Here is a 20,863-nt window from a genome sequence, read left to right as displayed (position 1 = left end):
GTCAAAGCCTCTTCAGATTCTTAATTTTCCTTTAAATGATGCTTCAGGTGTTTCTTCCTTTGATGAAAAGATTCAATTTCAAGTTCTAAGTGTTCTGAATGAAATAAATTGTTCTTGTTATGCAGTATCCTGTTTAGCTATTGTATATTTTCTCACTTGTCACGCGAGTCACAAACTTCTGTCACGCGAGTCACGTTGCATTTAACAAATTTTCAATTTGTTAAAAACTTTTTATTTTGTACTTTTTATTGTAAAGTATAGTGCTTCTCTTGTACTTAAAAAAAAAGTGATCCGGGACTAAAAAGTTTCTCTGAGTTCTCACGAATGGGCAAGGGCATACAGGGATACAAGACCTTTCATTTTTTGGCAGTCACGCGAGTCACATTTTTGGAACACCTATAAAAACATGATACCTACACAATTTGTGTTCGTTTTTTATTCTTTATTATAGGGCTCTTTACTAAGTTTATATAAATTGAGTTACATGAGAGCCACGTTTTATATTTTGGAGTATAGATCTTTCAAAAGTTGAAAAACCAGTGAGATTGTCACGCGAGTCACAATGGAATGGCTGACATGAAAAATTGCTGCGCCCAATCAAGAGCAAAGTTCAAGGCTTGATTTTTGCCAATAAGAATGAGCTCACATACATGTAAATGCAGGGGTTTGCTCTTTAGGAATTATCATCTCAAGACTCAAAACTAATTGCTCCTCTGCACCCGGGAGTGGGTGACTGTGACGGATGCACACAGTGTACCCCCTCCCGGGTGAGGAAAAGCAAACATTTTGATGAGTGCCCTGTCCAAGACCGTGCGGCTGGGATTCTTAACCCAAACATTCGTATGACTTTGACATTTAGAACTTCAATGCTATGTGCCGTGTTTTCCTTAGTTAGTGGACGTGACACTGCAGGGGGCAATTATAAAATTTAGGTCAGGGAGAAAAAAAAATGTAAATAGTTCATGCTCATGTTCTTGAACCCTAAACTGCCGTTGGTGATGACTGTGCGGTTTGGTCCAATTTATTAAATTGGAACTTGTCTACATTAATGCAGAAAAAAAAACCCAGTTCCAATGAAATGAGGAACTAATCAGTGTAATGGATCCAAAAAGGTCGTGCCATTTTCCGTGTCGATGTCTTCGACCAAAGCATACCGTGGGTTGCATACCATGGATGGTTAAAATACTTTATGCAGATCAGTTCAATCGTGGGCAGAAAATAATAAACACTATATTTGTTAAAGGCAGTGAACACTATGTAAAAGACTAGCCTTCACAGTTAGTGTATCTCAACATATGCATAAAATAACAAACCTGTGAAAACTTGAGCTCAATCGGTCATCGTACTTGCGAGATAATAATGAAAGAAAAAACACCCTTGTTACACAAAGTTGTGTGCGTTTAGATGGTTGATTTTGAGACCTCAAGTTCTAAATCTGAGGTCTCGAAATCAAATTCGTGGAAAATTACTTTCTTTCTCGAAAACTATGGCACTTCAGAGGGAGCCGTTTCTCACAATGTGTTATACATTACTCGTCACCAAGAAAGGTTTTATTCTAATAATTATTTTGAGTAATTACCAATAGTGTCCACTGCTTTTAAGAGAAACTGAGATTTATACTCGGTGCTCTTTAGTTCACAAAAAAAAAGTATTTTTGTCTGAGCATTCAGGGCTCAAAAATTACACTCGACGGCAGGCCGAGGCCAGTGCATTTAACGTCAGGCCAATAAACTCGTGACTGGACAAGTCCACCTCATCTTTAATTTAAAAAATTATGTTAAAATGTTTACTTTGCAAAGTGAACATTGCAAGACTCAAAGCTTTGAGTCTCATAGCTGCCTTCAACTCTGTTGAGTATAAAAGTATGTCCCATAAGATTACAGAAAAACAGTTACTTTGTGTCAATTTGTTTTTCTTTCTTTTAAGCCGAAATGTCGGCTACAAGCCCTGTGATCTTTTGAATTTACGTGTGTACTTCACCAAATTCAAGCCCTGACATTTCAATGAATTTGTCCATGGACCTAGTTTCTCTCTGCTGACAAGCAAAAAAAACATTAATGTTGCTTTTGGAAGCAGGCCATGAACATCAGTTCTGGTAAAAAACCAAAAAAAGAGAAAATGTTACCCCCAACAGGGTGAGTAATTGACATTCATTTTCTAGAGTCCGTTGTCCTTTCACTGAACCCTAAGTCTGGTACCCTGCGCTGTTGATAATGCCAATCTGTTAGAGTCTGATCCCAAGTGCTGAGTCACCCACGTCATGTTGCCAGATCGAATGACAAGACTGTCTGCGTCAATAAGTGCTACACAGCGTGCTGCCGCATCTCATGAATACACTGATCCCGGCGGCGAATCTTAGGTATTCACGATGAGACATTTATGCTATTTCATTCTCGGAGTCATGTTAATGCAGACGAGAGCAGTGGAGTAGATGATGCAATTGCAAGGAGGTTCATGGGTAGAAAGTGTGAAGAAAGTGTTACCCATACTTTTGCCTTACAGTTTTTATCAAATGAGTAAAATTGAATTATTCACACAAAAAACATGATCACAATATGCACGTTGAGACATCCATGCTATCTTGTTGACATTTAAATGCAGACGGGATTTAGATGATGCAGTTGCGAGGAGGTTCATATGAAGAATTAGAAAGCTATTGGCATTCCCTTTTTATACCCATATTTTGGCTTTACTGTTTTGATGAAATTGGGTAAACTAAAATCAGGTGCCTCAAATTACTTAAGGAAATGTTGTTTCGATCATCGATGATTTTTAAGTACCCTTCACCAACCATCTTAACATGTTTAAGACATAGGTTTTTGTTTTTGTTTTCTTAAAATCATAAATTCTATGGGAAACTTCTGAAGGGGCACCAAGGCCATGACAAGGGGCAACGGCGGGGGCGGCTTCCGTGTAATTCAAAGCCTACCGCTGTTTAGTCACTGAAAAGTGAAGGGTGAAAACCCTGCTAAGGGAAACAGGGCTGTCATGGCACCCGTTGGGAATTCTCAAGGCTTCAGTATCAGACCCCTTCGAACTCTTGTTTCCTTTAAGCCAGCATCAGTCATCGGTTAGCACGTTCAGAATGTTCAGTATAATGACTGTGGTTGAGAAGGATACAGAAAGAGACTTTGTATAGGGATTGGGGTGCGGTTGGCTTTGAGCATTCGCCACATTTCTGTGGTTTAGTCTAGGAGTGGGTAGAGCTCTTGAAATACCTTATATAGGGGTCTTTTTGGTCAAATAGAGCCTCTTTGTACCATTAGGGATTGGTGATGTTGAATGAAGTACAATACAATAGAAGGGTTAATGTATACATGTACCACTGCAGAGAGTACATTTATGCCTGTGGATTTTTTTTTACAGAACTTGTTGAAGTACTGAGTATACAGTGCTTACACAAATTGGTGTTGGTAAAACCAAATAATAGAGTACCATACATTCAGTTACTATAGTTCTGTACAATGTGTGCAGTTCTTGTTTCTAACAGATATCCAGTTCTAGAGAAGTACAAGGCAGACTTTCAAATAACTTTGGTGCAAACAATTTTACTAAGAACATGGTTTTGATTTTGGAGCAAGTTTAAGCAGAGAAACAGATGCAAAGTATAAACCCCTATTTTTGTTCTGTGAAGCAATAATTTTTTAAAATATTATTTAAAAAAAAACATATATTTTTTTGAAAAAGAGCACACCTCTTTGAAATTAAAAAAATGATAGGCACAGTTCAAACTTGACACCAGTAAACCTGTGACAAGGCATTTTCATTCTTCAAAGGGCACGTTCAGTGGTAAAAGTCTAGTAACATTCGAAAGGGCACAAAGACCAAGGGCAATTAACAGAGGTCATTGCCTCTGGGGTCTCCTTATAAATCAAGACCTTGTGTCAATGTATTTAGCATGTTAACCACATCAATGTACCCCTCAATATTGAACATACAGTGTACTTTGCTTTGTGTTGATTTTTGTTTGCTGTCATCCTGCACCTGGAAAACAAATGTTTTCCCTGCAAATGGTCCATACTAAACCTCAGTACTTGTTTATTTACTACAGGGGTCATCATGCATGCAAAGTTGCGGTCCAGACATGTTTAGCCAGGCCGGTGTCTGCCAAGAAGCTTGCGACCACGGTTACTATGGCAACCCAGCCTCCTTCATATGCCAGACATGCTCGGAGGAGTGTCTTACCTGTGAGTTCAACGCGGAGTACAGCATCGTATGCAAGACGTGTATCGCCCCGAAGGTATGGTAAAACAACACCCTTATGGGTACATGTAGCTCGGCCATTCCATGGCAAAACGGCTACCCTAACTTTTTGTTAAAAGCACTGGACACCTTTGGTAATTGTCAAAGACCATTGTTTGAACTTGGTGTACCCCAACATATGCATAAAATATTAAGTTTGTGAAAATTTAGACTCAATTTGTCATCAAAGTTGCAAGACAATAATGAAGGGAAAAACACATTTGTGTGCTTTCAGATGAGTACTAAAAGGCTTTTAAGCTGAATTCTTTTAAGCTGAAGTCTTTTATTATTTGAGTGAAAAAAATACCTCTTTCTCAAAAACTATGTTACTTCAGAGGGAGCTGTTTCTCACAATGTTTTATACTATCAACAGCTCTCCATTGCTTGTTCACAAGTAAGTTTTTATGCCAACAATTATTTTGAGTAATTACCGATAGTGTCCAGTGCCTTTAAGATGAGGGCCTTCTTTTTCAATTTCAAAGTTTCAAAGGCATACGGTGCATGAATGTGAATATAACATGTCCTATCTCGGCGTCATTTTACACTTTGATCTCCTTTTTTTACGGCGAAACAGCTTCTCTCTGTACAGTTTGCTTTTTGCAAATTCTCATTTTTTTGAAATCGTGTTTCAATTTTTGCTCTGAATGAGTATCAAATAAAATGGCATTTACACCATTTAATTGTGAGGTTGGGTAAATGAATGCATTTCAAAACTAGTTTTGACTTTTGAGCCTCTCTTTAAGAGTGCACCGGACACAATTTGTTTGCAACTTGTCCAGCTGGCTAGTTTATTATGAAAAATCATTTATCACCATCTGTATGAAAGTTGTCACCAAAGAAAATTTGCTGTGATAAAAATTTGATTTTTTTTTTTTAAGGTGTGCCAGCAATTCTAGGTTGGGTTATCTAACGTGTATTCCCAGTCAAGTAGAATTAAGTGGCCAAACAAAAACAAGGTACTCACGTTAGGTAAACACAGACTAGACATTTCCGTTTACACTGTTTGATTTGGTGGTTCACTACACGGTCAGCTTCCCCCCTTTGGTAAGGTGAACTTCGGATGCCCTATTGAGAATTGAAGGGGGTGCTGGCCTGGGGCTGGCATCCCCCCTTCTCGGTTGTAGTGTGAGGAAGCCCGCTTCAGTCTTTTGTGTTTGTGTAAAACCACAGAAATCTACCCAAAATACACCTGTTTGTAACCCCTGTTTGGGAATATTCCATGCAGAAAATTCAGTGTTGTTATTTTCCATTTGGGGAAATCCTATGCAGAAAACCTTTTCTTGGATTGAAAATGTCTTCTGGAATGGAAGCATGCTTCCTGTGCTGTTGTTCAGTGTTGTTGTATTTTTCCATGAACATGATCGCGAGTGAACTTGAGACAGATTTTTATTGTGTGGTTCGTTTGACCGTAAGGTTTGCCTTTAAACTTGATATTCTTCCTACTTCAAAATTCCATATTTTTTGTTGGTACCCTTAGAAAAGTCATACCACAGGAGGTAAAAATAACAAACGGACGAGAAATGTTCTGATTGTGCATGTGTGGGGGTGTATGTAAACCTTGTGGTTTGGAACATGTGTTTCATCCAATTGTTTGTTTTGAAAATATTTACAGTTTTTGTTGTCTGATATACGTATGAACACTTGTCCGGGCTTTTAAATGGCTGGGCTATGTCTGATCTAATTGTTGTATGTGTCAGAAGTTAGTGACTTTAATTTTACTCTTGGTAGTTTTCAAATACCACTATATCCTCACTTGGTTAACCCCACCCAACATATGCATAAAATAACAAACCTGTGGAAATTTGGGCCATTTGGTCATCGAAATTGCAAGAGAATGGGGGGGGGGGGTGAACACCCTTGTTGTGTGTTTTTATAATTGTGTGTTTTCAATTGTCTTGTGCAAAATAAGACTCACCTTATGACACATGCAAAAATCACAGGTCAGACAACTTTGCCCTACCTTTAAAATTTAAAAAAAAACTGACAATTTTGCATACATCAAACAACAACAACAACAACAACTGTAAAAAACTGAGTGAAACACATGTTCCCAAACCATGGCACGTACATACGCCCCCGCATTATGCATAATTAGAATGTCTATCTCCGGTTTGTTATTTTTAAACTCCTGTGGTCTAGCTTGTCAACTGTTAATAAAAGACAAATAATTCAAATCATATTAGGCCTGCTGTGGGGGAAGAAATATTTGTATATATTTATTTCAGTAAAGTATGCATGAAAAGTTTATTGCCTTTGGTCAACGTTTTGGCTAAACAAAATTATTTGAAGAACCTCCATCTATTAACTTTTAGAATAAAAAGACACTGTTAAATTTTAAATCGAAAATTTTTAGGCTGAACAAAATACTTTGCAGAAATGCAAGGAAATTTTAGAAATTGAATGACACAACAAATGTAAAGATTACACCCTTTGCAGAATTTTTTTTCTTTTTTGGGAGGGGGGGTGGTGGTCCTACCCATTTTTCAAAAAACATTTCTCACCTCTGTAGGATGATTCAAATGGGCAATTTCATTTTGAGAACGACAATTTATAAAGTACACGTTTGAAAAACCTTTAATGGGGCTTTGAGCGCGGCGTGTTTGGATTGGTATTTAGCATTTCTAAAGAAAAACAATCTTGACTTGAGGATTAACGTGATGACCTGCTTTTTCTTTAAGTAGCTTCGTGCTCAGCATTTATTGACTCGGGCATTAGGTGACTTACAGTCTCTGAACTCCTTAAGAATGAAGTAATTAACATTCTTGCTGAGAGGAGTACAGGATCTTAAAGGGTCTGCCTAAAGCGCCATGTCAGAATCTTAACTCTTTCAATGCCCGCTTTCTTTTTGCTTTTTATAAACCTTAAATGCCCAGCTTTTTGGGGGTTTTCAAAATTCTATACTAAAACAATTCTCACCAAACAAAATCTATCTTGTTGGTTTGTGTTGCCTTGGCACATCCCAAAGTCAATTTTTAAGTGGTTTTTTTTAGTGAAAATGCCCTCTTGTGATAACATATTTTGGGTTGTACATTTAGGATAGGTATCACTTTTTGAGTACATAAACAAGATTGTACAAGAAGGCTAATGACACTTTCAGATACATAAAATAGATTGTACATGTACGACATCGTCACTGAAAGGGTTAACAAATTTAAAGTCAAACGTGCACAATTTTGATTTTGGGACAAATAATCTATTTCTGTATTATTTCCAAAATGTGTTTACAACAAATTGTCCTTGGTTTTGAATTCAGCACAGGAAGCGTTTTGATCGAAGAAGATCTAGCCCTCGAACTCCATCCTGCATTTTTGTGTTTTGTTAGTATCTATTACGGTCCAAGTATATATAGCAGAGGCCCCATGGGTGGGAGGTAGAAGTAGAGTTGGCAAACTGCCACACTCTGTTTCTTGATGTTAGAGTTTAGAACAATATAATCCGTTGTTTACAGTTTACGCAAAAGACATTCCTTTCTTGTGGATTTGTTTTACATTAGCTTAGAAGCTTAAAGACAGTGGACACTATTGGTAATTGTCAAAGACCAGTCTTCTCACTTGGTGTATCTCAACATATGCATGAAATAACAAACCTGTGAAAATTTGAGCTCCATCGGTTGTAGAAGTTGCAAGATACTAATGAAAGAAAAAAAACACCCTTGTCACACGAAGTTGTGTGCTTTCTGATGCTTGATTTCAAGACCTCAAGTTCTAAACTTGAGGTCTCGAAATCAAATTCGTGGAAAATTACTTCTTTCTCGAAAATTACTTCACTTCAGAGGGAGCTGTTTCTCACAATGTTTTATACTATCAACCTCTCCCCATTACTGGTAATAAAGAAAGGTTTTGTGATGGTTATTATTTTGAGTAATTACCAATAGTGTCCACTGCCTTTAAAGGTATTATACAAGGTTGGTACAGCTGACAAAATAGCAAGTGGCATCCCTAAACAAAGATATCGACAAAATAGGGGCACCGCCAACATAGGGCTAGATAGCTCAGTTGGTAGAGTGCCAGGACGTTAATCCGGGGGTTGTTGTTTTGAATCCCACTCTAGTCAAGTCTTGGTTCAACCCCAAAACTCAAATGAGCAAGTGCTCATGTTTTTTTGCGATCAACCACCAAAAATATGAACCTGGGAAAGTTTGGGTTTATAATCCGTTGTTTGTGTCTTGGGGAAAAGCTGGCAAAAAGCCAGAATCTTTAATCAAAATGTTATTTCATCTCGGGCTTTTAATAATGACTGAATGGACTGAATATACGTGTATCATTGTATGGTTCAGTCTTTAGACTACATTACATATGTACTTTATGTTGGGTTCTGAGTTGTGGTTAGCTTGGGGTTTAATCACATTAACTTTGTGTCATTGGAAGCCATGCAGTCTAACCACACCGCGCCATTAATCACAGCAGGCATGTGAATTGTGGATGTTTCTTATTTCCGGGATTAATTGTGTTCATTATGCCTTCAACTTTATTTCAAGTAGTGAATTTGCAATTGGTAAAAACAATAATAGTAATAGTACAAGAATCTTAAATAATAGTAACTTTTTTTTCAAGGAAATTAATAATAAATAACTTGAAAGCCTATACAAACTTATGTGATGTGTTTATGTAGGCCAGCCCTTGTTCCCAGTAAAATTGTCCTCCTACTTTTCAAGGGCCAAATATCATACCTGTTATGAATAGCCAAGTTTCCTTGACGGGAAGATCATCTAAACAAACAAACGGGGCCTGATTTCATAGAGCTGCTAAGAAAAGCACATAAGAAGCTATAAAAGCACAGCAAAATTATGCTTTATATAGCCAAAATACCACGTCACATGCACCATTTCTGATTAGTACCTCGCTAATATTTACTAAGCACAAAATTTGTGAGCAATATTTTCTACTTTTAAAGCAGCTCTTTGAATTTTGGCCCAGGATAGTTCATTAATAAGATGCAACAATGCTGGATAAGAATTAAGGGTGTATAGTCCCTAGCCTACCAAGTCCCTGATGTTGCATCCAAGTGCTAGAAACTCATGGATGAGTTGTTGGTGATCTCGTCTTGAAGGTGCGGGTGTATCTAATCCCAGTCTTGCACGTCATGCGGGATCTCTGCCGTGAAAGAAGACACTCAACTGTAATTGCTTTTTTCGCTCAGATGGGACAATGATGCTGTTGTTGTTAGGTCTAGTGACATATATGTAGAAGTTCACACAAGATAAACTTGATCTTACAAGATAACTTATATCTTATCATGAGCAATTTTGTAGTGTGGTTGCCGAGTGTGGTATCCGGTAACATACATTAACCACCATTTTACAAAGATTTATAAGAGCTGCTATGTTGGGATTTTTTTACAAAAAATGGTATGCTACCAGGAAGACGAAGGTCAAAGAGAACTGTACAAAATAATTTTATACCACACACACTTATATATAGTACTTAGTATTTGATTGAGTGGGTTCGAGTCCCGGTCATGGCACTTGTGTCTAAGCTTGGGCGATATCACGATATTATCGAATATCGCGATATTAATTTGGAAACAATTTAGATATCGGATGGATTTGGTTTTAATCGAAATATCGATATATTGTGATATATCGTGATACATCGCGATATCGATTAAATATCGCGATGTATTTGCTAGCTGAGACATCTCACACCCCATAGGTTTGGAGTAAAACCAGAAGAATAGGTCATTAGAACACCTCTCTTATGCTATGACTGTCTCTTCTACAACTTTCACTTGGAGTTTGAAGACTGTAGATGTCAAATTTAATTAATCGCGATTATATCGAATATCGCGATATATTGTCGGCGATATATCGTGAATAAAATAAATCAATATCACCCAAGCTTACGTGTGTCGTGTCCATGAGCAAGATATGCTTCATACCATAATAGCTTTGTCCTTCAGATGGGACATTTAAGCTGTACATGTACATGTAGGTCTGGTGTTTGAGACTCGGTCATGGAAAAGTAGGGGTTAACCCCAGTGTTTCAGGTTCACAAAAAGCACCCTTGTTTGCAGGATTACAAGCTTTAGTGGTTAAGTTCAATTTTGAGGCATCCTTGGTCTCATTTCCAGATATATATAATAATAATAAAACTAATTATCAATTTAAACATCCTTCAACATAAATTGTTATTTTATTTTACTTACAGCTCCTTTACAATGGTCAGTGTCTGGACATCTGCCCTGACTCTATGCTGATAACGCTTATGGACCAGAGCCTTCTGCCCAACAGTGAGGTGTTACGATTGGTTGGTGGACAGGACCAACTAGAAGGCCGACTTGAGGTGAGTCTGACCGATCTATGGTCATTTTAGGGACAGCCTGCTTATTTGATGTGCCTTCAGTTTATGGAATAAATTGTTGACTGGAATGACAATTTGTGGGGGGGGGAGGGAAATGACACAACCCTTTCCAGTTACATGTATCACGTGAAGTTTACCATAGCACTATGTGTTAATCGCTTTTGAGTAGTGTTGATTCTGAAAAGAACCGGGAGTTCTCAACCACAAGTTCTTCCCAGAACCACAACCACTTTTCTATGTGACTGTGCATTCTCCTACACATAGCTAGCGCAGAAATTTGACAATCCCCTGCAAGCGGAGAGTGCCGATTGTAAGCGCAGAATTCAGCGGTAAGCAGAGCCATGAAACGGGGATCTGGTTGGTCTTGTTGGGCTTTGTCCGAAACTTCGGCTACAGCTATGGCTAGATCGGGCGCGTCTGCCTATTCTTCAACACTGGCAGAGGCGTTGATCTAGCCGTAGCTGTAGCCGAAGTCGCTGCCTAAGTAGCTTGAATAAGGAGTTTTAACGTGGATTTGTGTGAATTTTCTCTGAACAGATATTTCATGAGGGCCAGTGGGGATCAGTCTGCAGTGATCGCTGGTCGCTGAATGCTGCGAATGTGGCATGCAGGCAACTCAATCTGGGTAAGATTTCCTCGAGTCTGTTTGTTGTTTGGGGGTGTGTGTTTGTTTGTTTGTTTGTTTACTTGCTTGTTTGTAACAAAAAAAATTGTTTAACTACCAACTTCATGAAGAGCATTTACTTTACATGGTACCAGGATACCTGGCAGTATTGGAATGTCACAAGCAAATTTCAAAAGTGTGGGCATTATCCAATACTGTAGATACTTTTATGAGAATTATAAGTAATTTAATAGAGCCTCATTTTAACTGGTGGGTGTTCGTGATTGCATCATGCATTTTCTTGGTCTGAAAATATTGAAGATTGCATCATGTACTGACTATTTTTAGTTACTCCCATTGACTCACGCACTAGGGGATTATCGGACATATGTTTTTCCTTTCTCTTAGTCAGCGACATTAAAGTAGTGCCTGCGAGAGTAAAGTCATTAATTATCGTTATGGACTGCTTTGAAGTCCTTATAATTGTTAGAGCCTGGTCGTCTTTATAATCATTATGGACTGCTTGGTCATGAGGTGATAATTTAGAAGGCTTTGATGGCTTTCCTGGCTGATCAAGACTCTACCTGAAACCATAGAAGTAGAATTAAATTTCTGAAACTATCTAAGCTTACTTGTGAAGGTTTCTTGGAAATGAGAGGACTCTAGTTATATAGGATTTGAAACTTTGCGTGGAAGTATAATTAGGCGAGGTTTGTGGTAGCGACATGCATAAAGTCTCTTTTGAGAAGTGTTGGTTCTGAGAAGAACCGGTGTTTGACAGCTCAACGTTTCGATCAGGATGCTCTGATCGTCTTCTGTTAGACGACTCTAACTATAAAAAAAACATACCTAATGGTGAAATGGTGCAGCATACATTTTGCACTTGTGGGCCTCGCAGTACATTTTTTAAGATCAGATACAGGTATTTGTCTCAAACAACAAACAACATATCTCAAAAAGATATGACGTTCATGTCAACTTTACACAAAGTAAAACTTAAGACAAACCTCATATTTTCTGAATACCAAAACTGGGGGGAAGAAAAATGCTTTAATAGCATGACAATGCATAAAGCAAACTATTATTTTGTGTTTACCCTTACCCCAATGTGTGTAAAAGGACTGTATACTCAGTTTTTTTCTCGAGTCCTGTGAACAAATAATCCTCGGGCGTAGAAATCTGTGGATTTGTTTTCACAGAATTGGGAAAAGTACCGAGTATACTCTACTTTTACACATACCTGCATATAGGTTATACAAAATAATATTCTTTATCCCCGATGATATTAAAATTGGTTTAATAGAGTATGATTTAACAATAAAAGAAACCTTTAACTTTCTCTTTGCCCAAAAAAGGAAAGAGAAAAAAAAGTTTCCCACCTGTTCTTGAACCCTGGGTCGCTCTGTCTGGCTATTTTTTTTTTTTCATTCAGTGTCTCAGCCTTTGTGGACTAAGCAAATCGTGTTATACATGGGTACACATTGGTACAACATGTCCAAGGGTGCTTTTTTATCGTACAAGGTTTTATTGCATTGAATTAATCGACCGGAACACAATCAAGCGGTACCTCTTTTGTGTACAATCGGAAAGGGTTTATGGAGAAACATGTTTCTGGCGGGAATTTTTGTCATTGGAGTTCTATGTCGCGTAGCCAGCCACTTTTTATGATTGCATCATGCAATTGTAGAGGATGAAACTCATTAAAGGAAATGTATTTAAAGAGTGCTGGAACGATGCCAAAGTACCGTTTTGTTGTAATGGAAAACTAGACTGCAGAATTGCAATCAAAAATACCTTTATTAAAAATAGCCTGAACACGAACCTGTCACTTTCTACGACAACTATTTAAAGATGCTATGTCAGATTTTTAGACCCTAACATTAAAAAATAGATTTATTTGAGTGAATGGTATTTTAAAGAGTATCACCCGCTCTAACGAAAAAAAGTTTAACTTTTACTTTTAATGGTCAGTAACCATGACATAAATTTAAAACATTTCTTATAACACATAAGAATTGGTCACGTGATATATTGTCGGGATCCCGACAAAAAAAACTAATTTTGAGCACTTTATTTCACTGCTACTAATAATTGGCGGACTTTTTCGAGCAATGGCTTAAATGAAAGCTTGTAACTTTCTCGACCCCCATCAAAATACCTGGGGTCAAATCGGCCAAAAATCTGACATAGCATCTTTAATACAAACAACTAGGCATACAGACAACATATTAAAAACACTTTTTCAAAGCAATACACATTTTGTTCGCTGTGATTAAATAAAAAACAACCACATGTAGCCCTTTAGATAATCACCTTGAACTTGATTGGTTGCCCCTGATTCAGTGTGATTACATCGACCCATATTTTTAGTAGCGATGTGAAGGTTAGGTTTTGTAGCTAGGTGAAGGTTGGAGAGGTCTTGATTACTTCCTTAATCATCTTGGCTTAATATGATCCTTTCATCATGGCCTTCTCATTAGCGAGTGATCTGCTTCAGTTCGTCTCTACCGTCTGCCTAATGATATCAAAGACAGACCTCCCCTGGGGCCGATTTCACAAAGCAAAAAAATTCATCGCAAGACAAATTGTCAGTATAACCATAGCGATTTGTATTGGGACATCACATTTTACTTAGCAACTACGACTGATTTGCAGTTCCGATCAATCTTTTTAGATCTTTGTGAAATCGGCCCCAGAACCCCCAACCGACATAGTAGATTATAACATACAAAACTTCATTGATGAAACTAACAAATTCTCAAAGTTAAGGGCTGCAGATGACAGTTACTATGTGCAATGTTGCTGTAAGGGAATTTGTTTTGTTTCCAAATTGGCATCTCAGGATGACTACTAAATTTTCAGACTACAGAAATTTGCAACTTTTATTTGGGGTCGTTAATAAAAAAGTATTACCCCACCTTTAAAGCACAATTATACCATTGCTTTATACGATCCCTGGTCTGTACAAATCTGTGAACATATATTTTGTTCAATCTACCAATGTCGTGTATTCAAATTTTTTATTTTTATATCAGTTGTAACCACAATTGCAGTGGGGTATTTTTTTAAAGAAAAAAATGTATATTGTGCCACTTTAGACACGCATTATGTGATTTTTTTGTATTTTTTAATGAATAGTTTACTCAGTGTGTCAATTGAAAACATGCAGACTGCATTGCCAATTATCAATGGTCTTTTTTTGATTGGATAAACTTTGGTGAGGGCAACGACACCTCTTGACAATGGGGGAAGGTCACGATGTACTTTCCACTGGTAGACTCTGTGAACGTGATTGTGAACAGTAACAGGTGGGGATGCGGAATACATCCATATTCTAAAATGCTAGTTGTGTTTTATGCACACAGACTTTTAAATGCACTGGAAACTATTGGTAACTACTCAAAATAATTTACTTACCCGGTAACAAGCAATAGAGAGCTGTTGATAGTGTAAAACATTAGTGTGATAAACGGCTCCCTCTGAAGTAAAGTAGTTTTTGAGAAAGAGGTTATCACTCCAATATTAAAAGACTTCAGCTGAAGCCTTTTATTATGCATCTGAAAGCACACAATTTTGTGCAAAAAGGGTGTTTTTTTCCTTTCATTATTTTCTTGCAACTTCAATGACCAATTGAGACAAAATTTTCACAGGCTTGTTATTTTATGTACATATGTTGTGTTACACCAAGTGAGGATACTGGTCTTTGACAATTACTAAAAGTACACCCTGTCTTTAATTGTAGTGGAAAAGATGAATTTTGTAGACCTGTGTTTAAAACATATTGTGTGGAGAACGTGTGTGTGTGTGATGTACATTGTAGACCTGTATTTAAAAATATTGTGTGTAGAATGTGTGGGTGTAGCGAAATTCAGGACGTATTTTGCATATACTGCTCGCAACATATGGCAGTTAGTATTGACCACTGATGGCAAACAGTATTGGGTGTACATTGGGACGTGCTTCCAATATTATTTGTTGTGTAGATTTGTTGATGATACAACTGCTGTATTTCTGTATATAGCCAAGGTTTGGCCATGCGCAAGCTAGCGTATCAAGCCCATACCCTCAGTGAATTGCATGCCAGTATGCGCACATTTCAAACCAATAATAACTTCAAAACAATTACTGAGAGATAACCATTATAGAATGCTCCAGGCTGCACAGGGCTTTTAAAACCAAGATAGACACAAAGTTGAATACGTTCTAGAGACCTTGTTTCAATTCAGCGTGTTTCGGCCAAACGTCAACAAATTTGGGCCAAGAATGAACCATATTTTTGAAAAATACTGGGGAGAACCCCGATAGAAAATAATACTACCAGGATTTTCTGAGAGTGATGTAAAATGCACAAACCCACACGTGCTATATGGCGTGGGAAATCCGCCTGGATGTCAAACGACAACTTTCATTCTCATGTTTCAGGATGTAGAAAAGAAACTGGTGCATTAAATAAACTTTGCATATTCTTGTCATAACACCAAGTCTGAAAGGCCATGTTTGAGGAAGCGTTTGTCTTGGCCATAAGAGGGCGACATTTTCGGTCGGTGTTTTCTAAAGTTTCATTCCAAAAGTGTAAATAATTCCGCGAATCAGGCATGGTATCCTTCCTACTTCAGTATGATTTCTGATGAATTTGCCTTTGGGAAAAATTCGAAAAATTGTGATTATATAAAGCCTTGAGAAAAGTCTATAAAAGTCTGCACCATGTGTAACTACATTGTAAGTCCAGCCCTTGAACTTGATGAAAGTGTCCTACTTTTTGTCCCCCCCCCCCCCCCCCCCAGGACCAAACAGTGTGCCTGTAGAATTATTACAAACATATACACTTTAGTCTGAAGATTTTGCCATGGGAAAAATCTGAAAAATTGTGATTACATAGCCTAAAAAAAGCCGATAAGAGTCCACACATCTGTAGATGTAAGTCGGCACTTGAACTTGATAAAAGTGTTCTACTTTATTTTCCCACAAGGACCATACTGTATGCCTGTTGATTTATAACAAACATAATTAAAAAAAATGACACTTCTTCTTAAGAGTAACTTTAAAAATATGAATAGTAAACTTGCGGGTACAACCATGCAACACTCTCTCAAAATAGCTTCTACACATGGTTGTACCCGCAAGTTTACTATTCATGTTTATAGTTACTCTTTTTTTCCCACACCATGCAAAGCTTCAAACACAACTTACACTTTGTGGTGTTTGCCGTCATGATGTACCTAAAGTTCACTTAAAAGTTGGTCTGTGCCATTATATGACAGGGTTTTTTTTTTCGTTTTTTTTTTTTTGGGGGGGGGGGGGGGTTAACGAATTATGGAAGAACAACAAATAACAACTATCCCTATTATATAAAGACACATGTTGCCATTTCAATTTTGCAAACATTTTGTCCGAGGACAATGTCTATTGTAACGGTAGATGTAGGTCTGGGTCGTTTGACACCACAAGGTAACAGATTTGAGTCATCCTGCTTAGTAGTTCTCTATTGAACGAACTCTTCACTGAGACAAGTTCAAGCTCACTCTTACAAAGTGTATCATATGGCCATCTTATGCATCGATTTCATTTTGGGTTCGATTTCCCGGTCTTGACACCATAATTGCTTCTCTTTACACAGGTGTATAAATGGGAACCTTGGTGGGCTGAGACAGTGATGTTTTGGATTAACCCTGTAGCTTGAATTTAAGAATATATATAGTTTTAATGAACAGGGATAATAATGTTGTAAAGCGCCTTAATATAAGAACTAAATATTACAAAATGCCTCATCCTGACTATAGTTTATATGGAAAATGCTGCACACTCGCAAACTCGCAAGTTTGTCCCTATTTACATCTTTTTTTATGTGTCTGTTTGTATGTTTGTTTATTTCCATATATCAAAACAAGACAATCTGTCAAGAAAAAAATTTGATATAGGTGTAGTAAAACCAAAAACTTTTTCAAGAAATTATTAACTTTATTGACAACAAATTCAAAACGAGACAACAGCACTGGAACAACAGTCTATAAGTGGTGAGGCGATACCCTGGTTATATTTCTTGAAGGCCACATGGAAATGGATGACTCGTGAATATAATTAAGCTAACAAGTTTTTCTATTTAACTTGATCGTTTTCCAGGTCGTGCCGACTCTATATTGGGACTGGGTTCCTCGATGATCGGACCGGGTGAAGGCGTCATCTGGCTGGACAACGTCGTCTGCCGAGGAACGGAGTCAAACCTGGAGGACTGTCATCGAAATGACTGGGGTGTCAACAACTGTCACCACTTCAAAGATGTGGCCATCAGATGCTCAGGTAAAAGTTTATCATGCACAAGGCCTAAAGACCCATACATAATCGGGGCTAATTTCTTCTTGGGAACTGGTTTCCCGGTAATAAAAAAAATGGCTTTGATTTGGCGGAAGTTTTGACTAACCGGAAACCCCAAATCATAAAGACACTACAGGATGTGGTTTTTTGTAAAACTCTTTCAGATGTTGGGTGCCAGCATTATTATTAGTCAGATTTATTTGAACAAATGTTCTGTTATTTGACCGCCTGAGGTAAATCAAGTGTAAACAATAATAATCAATCAATCGTAATAGGAATAATTTAAGCGGGCTATTGAAGATATTTACTTGTGCTGTTTTGGTTTTTTGTTGTTGTTGGGGGTTTTTTGGAGGGGGTGGGGTGCAAGGGCTTTGTACTGAGTGGATTATGGGGTGGGGGTTATGCCACTGGTCATCTTACAATGTGTGCCTCAAGTTTCCAGCATCCCAGACTTTGAAGTTACTTTAGGTCACATAAAAAAAAGAAATTGTTGATCGTCCTTTTTTTTTGCGGATGGGGGAGGGAGGGAGATTTTTTTTTGTTTTTAAAGTTTTGTTGACATGCCAAAATATGAAATCAAGAATAAAGAAATCATCACAATCACTATAAAACAGAGGGTTTGTGTGTTTTTGATGTTTTCAATAGTTTTGTCGAACATATTTAACTCCTAGATGACATTTTCTGTAAACTTTATCAAACAACTAAGCACAGTGTAGCCCAAGTAAATATTTGAAGAATTGTTCTTGCTTCGCCAACATGAATAAAAACCTTCTTTAAACATCTTTTCAAACCTGTACATTTTGAAAAAAATATCAGCTGAAAAGGTTGTTTTTTATGATTAAAAAAAAATAAAAAATGGGGTCGGGGGGTAAATTTGGCAGTTTTACTTAGAATGATCTGGATGCCTTCAAATCGGATATTGATTCATTTGATGGGATTTAATACATCATTAAACACATGACAAGGGCATAAAGTACAGTATACTCTCCTTCCCGCCATTGGCATCAATTCCATTGTGAAAACCTAACCAGATATAATCACGTATAGACACAGCATGAGGCTGGCCGAGAGGAGGTATTCATCATGGAGGGGGGTCATTAAACATAAGCCATGGATGTATAATTCATGTGACCTTTGTTTACAATAAGTGACCGTGTACATTCTTGGGCCTTTTTACCAGGCAAGTAGTGCACTGGGCCCCAATATTCAGAGAGTTGCTTAAGCAGAAAATATTGCTTAGCAGGTTTATGCTAAGCAAAAATAAGCAGAATACCAGTTACAGATTGTGCATGTGAGACAGGATTTAGACTGATAACTCTATTCTGCTAAGCAGAAATGTTTTGTGCTTTGCTACTTTTTGTGCTTAAGCAGCTGATTTTACAGGAAAGTTTACTTTTTTTTTGCCACATAAATCCAAGATTTATATAAGTAAAAGCTTAACAAGTTTTGAGATGTACGTGCCTCCTTTCATCTTCTTAAAAATTGATAAAATTTAGACAGTACAATCTCCATTAAAGCACACTTTTGGTGGTGCCTGTAGTATAAGTAGTCCCGGCTTTGTGGCTCTTTTGTAAACATATTGTCTTGTCTTTACCTTCAACCATGGTGCACTGACCTAGTTTACAGCTCTGTGGTTACCTCCATGGTTATACAATGGTTATAGCACCACCACATTTTCTGCTGGCTAATCCCAATCCATTACCTTACATGTGATAACCACCAAGGCCAGACAGTCAACAAACTTTATTTGTTGACAAACAAAGGACACTTCCTGGCTGGAGGGGCTTCAGTATGGGGTTACTGACCCCTGGTCAGTGACTTCCCATGGTGTTGTGGTCTTTTGGTCAGCTTGTGTGCACATGTGGTATGCCACACCACATGTGGACTAGATCTTGGAGGTATACATTTGTACATACAGAAGGCAGTTTTGTAGCAGCATGGAGATTGGACTCTTGCTCTATGCATGGAGGTAGATCCTACCTCCATGCTCTATGGTAGCATTGACATGCTTCAAATGGAAGAAGCATGTGCAGACAGAATTCTTGTCGGATGTTCACTGCCCTTGTTGTCAGCAGCGACAGGCGAGCCTGGAATTCCACGAAAATTTAGGAACTTCCTATCTGGACTGCCACAGATCTGTCTGAACTTTTCAGTTCCGAACATTAAAACCTGCATCGTGGTAGTAGAATATACAGCAGGACAAGTTCTCAAAAGAGCAAGTAGATATACACATGGTGTTACCACAAACCATACATACTTTTGTACATCACCATGCAATGCCTAAAAATCTCATAACAAAATCCTTGTAACAAAAGAGAGACTATGGCTCATTAAGGGGCCTTTCTTGAGCCATCCTGCTGTAATCTCACTATTGAGACCTCAAACTAAATCCCTAAAATGAAAGTAGTGGTTAATCCGTGGACACCATGGGTGATTAGAGCCATGGTTAGCAAAGCTTTTCATGTATCAGTAATGTGGGAGCCTTTTGATAAGACCTTTGAACATTTCCCTAATTGTGTGTGGTGTAACAACAGAAGCCTACCACACAACAAATTGACCAATTAGTAGGAGTAGACAAGCAGTGTATAATCAATTATTTCTCGCATGTCCTTTTAGTCAAAACTTCCATGAGCGGGAGATTTTCATTGGAGCAGTTGACCTCTGACAAAAGTCAGCAATGCTTGAGAGTTTCACAAGTGGCCTTTTGGACAGCCCAATTGTTGTTGTAAGCTTGGGCGGTCCCTTCGGTTACCCGGTTCTACCCGGTTCCAAGTTGAAAACCGGACTTGCGGTTCCACTCTTCTGTGGAACCGGGTACCCGCTTTTGTCGGTTCCGATTTTAAAAGACCGAGTCCCAATTATAAAAGGCTCTGTGGAGCCGATCCTGCGACGAACCGGCTCTAGAAAATGAGGCTTGATGTTGAAAGCGGTGACCGCAGATACAGTGTGCAAAGGCTTCAAGCCGACATGAGTATCAACTATCACATGTGGCTGCTGCATACACAGTGCACACACATAGGCATCTTCTACAACCACCACATGTATGCATGTACATGTCATGCATATACATGTACATGTATAGACAGCACGTTGTGATTGGCTGCCGATATATCCATATTCATAAAAGCTAGCCCCGTGCACAAAACACACAGTGCTGTAGGTATGTATGTACAGGCATGTACAGGCATAGTACACTTGTATGTACAGAGACGACACACTGCATGCACTACGAATGTACTGCACTACGGATGTACTACACTACGGACATATGCTACACAACGATCATACTGCCGGCTAAATCAAAGACTTGTTTAAATCATAGAGTAAGGACAGAGCAGGGAAAATAGGTGCTCGGTGGCACGATGTCTGATCATTGGGGTGGGTATTCTGGTATTTTCGTTAAAAA

General features: G+C 38.1%; 1 protein-coding gene across 3 annotated transcripts in view; it reads left to right on the top strand.

The window, feature by feature from the left end:
- The window catches only part of LOC139941321 (scavenger receptor cysteine-rich type 1 protein M130-like), a 77,231-nt gene that overhangs the window by 36,902 nt on the left and 19,466 nt on the right, over positions 1-20,863 (top strand). For all 3 annotated transcript variants that reach the window (XM_071937753.1, XM_071937752.1, XM_071937754.1), the window contains 4 exons: positions 4,052-4,240; positions 10,389-10,523; positions 11,079-11,166; positions 17,266-17,442. In XM_071937753.1, coding sequence (XP_071793854.1) covers positions 4,052-4,240; positions 10,389-10,523; positions 11,079-11,166; positions 17,266-17,442 — 589 coding nt within the window. The remainder of the gene's footprint in view (positions 1-4,051; positions 4,241-10,388; positions 10,524-11,078; positions 11,167-17,265; positions 17,443-20,863) is intronic.

This window comes from Asterias amurensis, chromosome 9 (genome assembly GCF_032118995.1).
Source record: "Asterias amurensis chromosome 9, ASM3211899v1".
Taxonomy (NCBI): domain Eukaryota; kingdom Metazoa; phylum Echinodermata; class Asteroidea; order Forcipulatida; family Asteriidae; genus Asterias; species Asterias amurensis.
Note: the sequence above shows the minus strand (reverse complement) of the source record. Positions and strands in the feature narration are given on the sequence as shown.